We start from the raw sequence: 7115 nt of genomic DNA on the forward strand, positions 1-7115 counted from the left end.
ATATATCATAATAATCTGACAATACATATAATATTGGCCATATTATATTTACATTACCAAAGTGAGATGATTTTAGTCTCATGAACAACATTAGCTAATTGTTATTTACTAACTAACCTTGAAATGACTGTTCAGTACAGAAATGAAGCCCAACTATCATGTTGGCTAATGCGTACCCAGCCCAATTTTACTCTTTAAGTGTGCGTGTCTGTCTGTGTGTGTGTGTGAGTGGGGGGGGGGATGCGTGTATTCATGATGGTTTATGTTAATGAGAGTGTGGGGAGTGAGTGGGAGGGTGGGGTGGGCTGCTTTTAACCATGTAAAGCACTTTGTGCTACATTTTTTGTATGAAAAGTACTTTATAAATAAAGATTGATTGATTGATTGATGTTTTACAGTCCCGTGGTCTCAGCCTCAGATACTCAAACTAACCAACAAAACATTTTTTCTCCTTCATTTCTGTCAAACAATGCTGTATGAAACGTTTCTCTCGGTTAGTATCATGGTTGCTAGGCAACCTGAACAGCGCGACGAAGGCTAGACCGTCCCATTTCACAAGCCTCTCACTTCCGCACTTCTCGTACTTATAGTACGCACCGTACGTAGTACGCGTAGTGCGCGTACTCCAAGCGTGCGGTCTCTTAATTGGGACACAGCCACAGATGCTCACTTCAGCGGTACCCTGCCTTCGAAGGACCCCCTCTACGTAGACCAGGTAGGTCGGGCCCTTCGAAGCATGCTACCCCTGAATTTGGACACAGTTTTTGGACTCTTTGCTCCACATTTAGTTCCACCCTACTCTCCCGAGGCTGGTTATGTTGAAGAAGATATATAATATAATCATTTTAAAAAATACTGCCAATATTTTAATTATTATTTTTGGATGTTTTACTTTTTATTTATCATTGTTCATCACTCAACTACTCTTTAATCTCGAAAATGATGGTGTTTTTATTTTGAAGGCCCGCGCTCTTATTTTGTAGACTTTAGGTCTAACTGACGTTGGCTCTATGCGCCGCACTTCTGCGATGTTATGAAACTGCGCTCCGCTGGTATGTCACATCTCCTCCTTTAGTCAGCTCTGCTTCTACAACACTCCTTATTTGAAAGTGTGTTTGACTTTTATTTTACGTATTTATTAAAACGCCTCTAGTTATACAGTTTTTAACAAGCTGTCGGTGACGTAGTTCAACAGTTTAGAGCTAACGCCGGCTAGCATTAGCACTTCTCTGATAGCAGAACAAAGTGTTCCTGCTGAATCTCATGATGTGGTTAGTCGGCTTTTCTGCTTCACTGATGTGAACATTACACGTAATAACTGGTGTGCAAAGCCAGATGTCATTGTAGCAGTTGAGTGTAGTTAACGTGAGTGGGTCAAAGTGAAACACAGGTCGTGTTTGACCTTTCAGCTGATTGTGAAAGGTGTCAAATCGCCCCCTGTTTTAGTTGTTTAATCCCTTTGAAAACATGTCATTCACCTCATCCCTTTGTTTTGGTCCTCAGTCACGTGTCCACAGATGAGGGGACAGATGCTGACGTCGACATTTTCAATGGGAAGACAGTGAAAGGTAAAATCAGAGAAAACAGGCAGTTTGCAGCTAAGTTGTAGTTGACTAAAACTAAACCAAGTACCAAAGCTAGTGACTGACTAGTACCACACATTACCTACTAAAGAAAAAATAACTAACGTGCAGGCTAATAAAACTAAACTAAGATTGAATATTTTGCCTGTTGACAGGACCCATGTGAGGTGTTTCAGGCAATTATTTAGAACACCTCCTGGGCACATCCCTTTGGAGGCACACCCAACTGGAAAGAGACCCCAGGGTAGACCTACATCCTGCTAGAGAGATTATATATTTCATCTGTCTGGGAATGGCTTGGGATCTCCCAGGAGGAACTGGGTGTATCTGGAGAGAATGAAGTCTGGAGTACCGGAGTACTCCAGATAAGCAGGAATATTGTTTGGATGAATATTTTTCAACAGTAAAAAATAATAATAATAAAAATTCTATAGTAGTGAAAAAACAGGAGCTTTTCTGTCATTTAAATTTTTATCTATTCATTACTTTAGTGCAGTATGAAGGGCTGTGGGGGGAGGTCTTTGTCAGTAGAATGAGCTGTAAAATTAAAAGAAAAATACTGTTAGTCCAAAATGTATGTCTTCCTTCACATTTTCCTAAGACTTCGTGTGAGCTGTTTTGAAGGTTTCCTGGGCTGATTTATGGTTATGTGGTTGTGTTTGGTCAAGGCCAATAGTTTCCTTAATTAATATCATGGGCAGTTAGCAAAGACATCAGTCTGCAGCTGTTTCTGTTTTCCAACCTTGGTTTTAGGCTTAACATTTATTTCATAGAGACATTCAACATGTGCTCAACATAATCAATTCAGTCCTGTTGTTTGCCCAACGATCTGGTGAGATAAGTGAGTGTAAGCGTCTTTACCAGTAACTAAAATAAGTCTCTGACAATCTCATACAAAAGGAGTCTAAAGATTGAAGGTGAGGCAATGTTTTTGTTAGATCTATTTATTTTTATTAAGTTTATCTATAGATATATATTAAAAAGTATGATGATGAATGTGAAGAATGAATATGAATAAAAATGTTGAAGATAATAAAAAGTAGAGTTTTCTCTGGGGAACAATACAATACAATTTCAAATTTGCTTCCAGTGCTGGGCTACATAATGACTAAAATCTACTTCTCCTTGTTTGTTTTCCTTCTAGTATCACTAGTATCAATGTTTTATTATTGATATATCATATCAGTAATAGCTTCAGAGGCAGTTCCAGGTCAAGATTTATAATAATAAAAAATTGATTCTGTTGCTTCCTGGAAACTGCTGTAGATACACATAACGGTGATACTCTGGATTTGTTTCAGTTATTTATTCACTTTTAATTAATAAAATGCTGATTTTTGGTGTTACTTTTACACAACTGTTAAAACGTTGTCCCTTAGAAGCTTCTTCCCAGCATTATTTCCTTTTGATAATTAGACATTTATAACTTTAACATATTTAAATTTAGTATCTGGAGCCCGCCCACTTAGTACTTAATGGCTTGGCTTTGGTTCTTTGCATTGTTTCATCTGTCCTCTCTGCTCAGGTCCTTGTGTGGAACCGCCAAAAATTTCCATCATGCAGTTGGAGGCTCAGCTACGTCTGTGCCAAAGTTGTTTTTGGTGTTGCAAGAGTGGACTGCGGCTGTTCTCCCAAAGCTATATGCAAAGGTAGACGAAGTGAATGTGTGCCTTTAGGTTTTAGGCAGAGTTGCTGAGAACACCTTGATGATTGTGTTTGTGTGCTCTGTGTTTAAACAGGTCTGAGTGCCTGCTTGGTTTTGAGTTCTTTGCTTTCTCATCGCAGAAAAGCTGCGACCTACTACGACCTCCTGGGAGTCAAATCTGATGCCACGTTGGAGGAAATCAAAAATGCGTTTTTTGACAAATCCAAAAAGGTATCATTCCCATTTGGATTTAAATAAAACATGTGGCCACACGAGGGCAGCCTTGCACAGCACATTTTGTGCTTGCTAACTGTTCCCACAGCGGGCTTCCTCACTGTTTGTTTTCAAGCTATGGCTCCCAGTTTAAATAAGGATGGGTATGTGTGTTTACTTTGTGGCTTTGGCCTCATTAAAGGGTGAGAAAGAAGCTTGGCTCAAAGTGCAAAACAAAAATCTATTTGTCATAAAAAGTAAGAACATTTTTCGGTTGTTAATGGTTGCATATTTGACCTGCACCAGATCTTTTCTTTTTTCATGCTTCATGAGGAGAATTTGCTGCTGACTCTGTCCCCTTTATTGTGCAGCTACATCCAGACAGCGACCCGTCAAACCCGGCACTGCACAGCCAGTTTGTGCAGCTGAACGAGGCCTACAGGGTGCTGAGCAAAGATCTGAGTAGGAAGGAGTACGACTTCAAAATACGACAGCCGTATGGTGGTGCTCAAGTCTTCAGATCTGCCTCCACTGATCCCAGCTATAGAGGCAGGTGAGGATTCACCCACATCCGTTAGTGTGTTCCTGCTTATGAACTTTACATTAACAGAGTGTCATCTTTAAAAGCAGCAAATTTCACACAGGAACCCCAGTGTTTGGAGCTTCGTTGTTTCTAACATGTATAACAGTAAAACGGGAGATTGTCAGCATCAGATGTGTTCAATCAATTCTCTTTCATGGGCTCAACAGCATGTCACACAGACTATACTGAGGAGCATGCAGGGCAAAGACTGTTTAATGTCAGATACAGCTGATACCATCATTGATGTTCTCATGTACAGCTCTGCCGGGCAATGTCTGAAAAGGTTCAAGGTTGAAGTGCACATCTGAAAAATTCACCTTTTTTTATATAATGTCAGGCCAGAGCAGCGGTCATCTTAAAGCACCAAAGGACAGATTTAGAAAAGAAACAGAGAATTTGTGACTGACACTGTTACATATCTATTTCTGGGAGTTCCTTTCTCAAGGCACAAAAAGTGTGGACGACAATGTTTAAAATATATATGCCAACTGATTTAAAACTTTTGCAACATGGAATTGACTTTCAATTGCCCCGATATTTAATGCTATAAAAAAGCATGTCTTACAACTACACTTGTGTTACACTTGAATTACAGACATTTCTATCCACAGTCCCACAGTTTCGGGGGACTGAGGCCTTTTCTCTTGTTATTCAGGGACTAAATAAGCACATAAAAGATCTGCAGTGTTGAGATTACGTTTAGTACCTGGTCACTGGAATTCTCTTTATGAGGTCCAAGGAGACCGTGATGTAAAAAATAAACTTGTGTTGCTATTTAAACGAAATAAACAGCTCAGCAAGAAAGGAAAAACTTTAGCAGTGGCCAAATCAACAATCTGATACATTTATGAAACGAATGAGTCCACTGACCACAGAAGACAAATAAATCGCAGAATTATTTCCATGGTTGAGAAATCATCTTCACAGCATCCAGTATTTTAGACAATGAACTTTGTGTTGTATTCAAGAATTTGAACTTGAGATTGAGCTCATAAACTCATTAGGAAATTGTTTACTGAGGTCAGAGAGTGAGAGATCAGTAGGGTCATTTGCTCATAAACGTCTATACATCTGGACTTTTTGAAGCTAGAGGAGTCCCCTCCTGGTGGACATAAAAAAATAAATCTGCTTTGGATTTACTTTCCAGTCCTGGAGCTTTTGGAAGCGCCATCCTTTATATACAGACTATGACCATAACAAAATACAGTAATGCACACTGCACTTGTCATATTTCATGTTTCTTGAAGTTCAGACACGATTTGTGTAACTGCAAATCAAATGAGAAACCTTAGTTATTACAACAAGTGCTTATTACATTGAGCGTTGTTTCTGATGTCACTAGTCAATCTTCTCATGCCTTTCCCATCAGCATGGACGCTTATGAGAACATCCGTTACTGGGAGCAGGTTCATCACCCTCACACTCCGGAGATGATGGCCGAGGAGAAGCAAAAGAGGAGGAGGAGGAACTTCCGCCTGGTGGCGTATTGTGTCGTTGCTATGATGCTCAGCATAGGAGCCCACGCCGTCCTCTTCAAGTAAAAACCCCACACACGATACCGACTGAGCATTCAGCATTTTGTATTTAAATTTAAACTGTAAATATTAGAAAGAAGTGTGCGTTTGGTAAACTTCCTCTTGCTCACATCCTGTCCTTTGTTGTCCACACTGTGTCCTTTTATTTGCTGCTCATTCACATCCAGATGAATGAGGAATGTTGTGGACGTGTCTCAGTGCCATGTGTGTTGGCACAACCTCCCAACTCGTGGCCTTGAGTTTGCTTTCACACACTGACCTGGTGCCACATGTGTTTGTTGAGATTCACTTCTTTGTGATGTGAGCAGCTCCTCTAACAGCTGTACAAACCCATAAATAAAGAGCGCCTGCTGAGTTCTTAGGTTAAGCTCTCTAAAAGGGAATTGTCTACCTCCCTCTGATGCTTTCAGGAAACTGGAAGAAGTTCACACTAACTTCATGGATGAGAAAGACCGAATCATCATAGAAATTTACAATGAAGCCAAAGAGAGGGCGAGGTGAGTGCACTGAGCTTCAGATTCCTTTTTCCCCCCTGCTTCTCTCTGATGATGCGTTTGTTGTTCTGATGCTGTTTCATTTGCGGTTTTTCAGGGTCAATGGTTTTAAGAAGCAAACAGAAATCCTGCGTCAGAAGCACGCCGAGTTTAAGGAGAAATACAAACGCACTGACGTTGGAGACGACAAGTAGCAGATCCTTCAGTTGTGCTCGGTGATGCTGTTGTGTTAGTTTTAAGATTATAAAGTTTTATTTTCTGACCTTTTTAAACATGTTTCCACGCCTGTTTCTGCCCTCAGATGTGATCCTGAAATCTGCAGGGAGTGGGTGTGGTTTAGGGGGAGGGTTCCTCTGGTCATAGATGCTGACCAGGATAAGCTTTTATATTTTATGGGACTCGTTTGTTCCCAAACCTGTTCACGGTTTGTCCACAGGAGCCGTAATGAGCTCTATCAAACGGCCCCTAATGGAGTCTCAGGAACATGCTGTTTGCTGTTTATTGTTCTCAGCCTCATTTCTGTTACAGCTGTGCAGCATCTGGAACTCACATGTGACGGTGAATAATGCAACATGACAGCTGATGAAGTTGTGAAGAGAAAGACTCTTATTTGCACCAATGTTTCATGTTGTTTTAAAAGAAAATGTCTTTGAGCGCTCAAGTGTGGACGTTGCTGTTTAAATTGGTTCACACCTGATATATATTCACAGGTGTTTGATTTTTAGACTTTCTGCACTTCCTGCCAACAAACATCTATTTCCCACAGAAAATCTGGAGAAAAAAGTGCCACTGAGTAAGTTATTTATTGCAAACTGTTGTAATATTATGGAGAAATGCATTTAAAGGAAAGATCACACACATAAAGTGAGCCAACATTTACCATTTTGGCCTCTCAGTCTTTATATAATATATTGTTTTATGTTTTTGCTGCCTTATCGAGTCCCTCTTGGGACATCTGAGAGAAAGCATTAAAAGATCTCATTAACCATCCTTTCGCTTGCTTTCACTTTGGTTCTACGTGCTCCTTGTTATTTAATGTCTTACTTATTACCGTTTCTTCCC

The 7115-nt window shown here is 40.2% G+C and overlaps 1 protein-coding gene across 3 annotated transcripts; it reads left to right on the forward strand.

The window, feature by feature from the left end:
- Positions 1–967: 967 nt before the first annotated feature.
- On the forward strand, positions 968–7043 carry dnajc4 (DnaJ (Hsp40) homolog, subfamily C, member 4). 3 transcript variants are annotated; one of them, XM_063496095.1, is made up of 9 exons: positions 972–1052; positions 1504–1568; positions 1739–1827; positions 3109–3232; positions 3369–3459; positions 3813–3994; positions 5394–5561; positions 5970–6056; positions 6151–7043. In XM_063496095.1, exons 4-9 carry the CDS (start codon positions 3141–3143, stop codon positions 6245–6247), a joined length of 717 nt encoding a protein of 238 aa, XP_063352165.1. In that variant the 5' UTR covers positions 972–1052; positions 1504–1568; positions 1739–1827; positions 3109–3140; the 3' UTR covers positions 6248–7043. The 3 variants fall into 3 exon arrangements, with proteins under 3 accessions (XP_063352160.1, XP_063352165.1, XP_063352171.1); XM_063496090.1 differs by lacking the exon at positions 1739–1827 and having other exon boundaries at positions 968–1052; XM_063496101.1 differs by lacking the exons at positions 972–1052; positions 1739–1827 and adding an exon at positions 1091–1109.
- Positions 7044–7115: the final 72 nt, after the last annotated feature.

This window comes from Pelmatolapia mariae, linkage group LG2 (genome assembly GCF_036321145.2).
Source record: "Pelmatolapia mariae isolate MD_Pm_ZW linkage group LG2, Pm_UMD_F_2, whole genome shotgun sequence".
NCBI lineage: Eukaryota > Metazoa > Chordata > Actinopteri > Cichliformes > Cichlidae > Pelmatolapia > Pelmatolapia mariae.

Coding starts and splice junctions, on each gene's coding strand:
- dnajc4 (XM_063496090.1), top strand. CDS start 3,141: ATGCAGTTGGAGGCTCAGCTACGTCTGTGCCAAAGTTGTTTTTGGTGT. Junction 3,233..3,368: donor TCCCAAAGCTATATGCAAAG/GTAGACGAAGTG, acceptor TTCTCATCGCAG/AAAAGCTGCGACCTACTACG. Junction 3,995..5,393: donor GATCCCAGCTATAGAGGCAG/GTGAGGATTCAC, acceptor CTTTCCCATCAG/CATGGACGCTTATGAGAACA.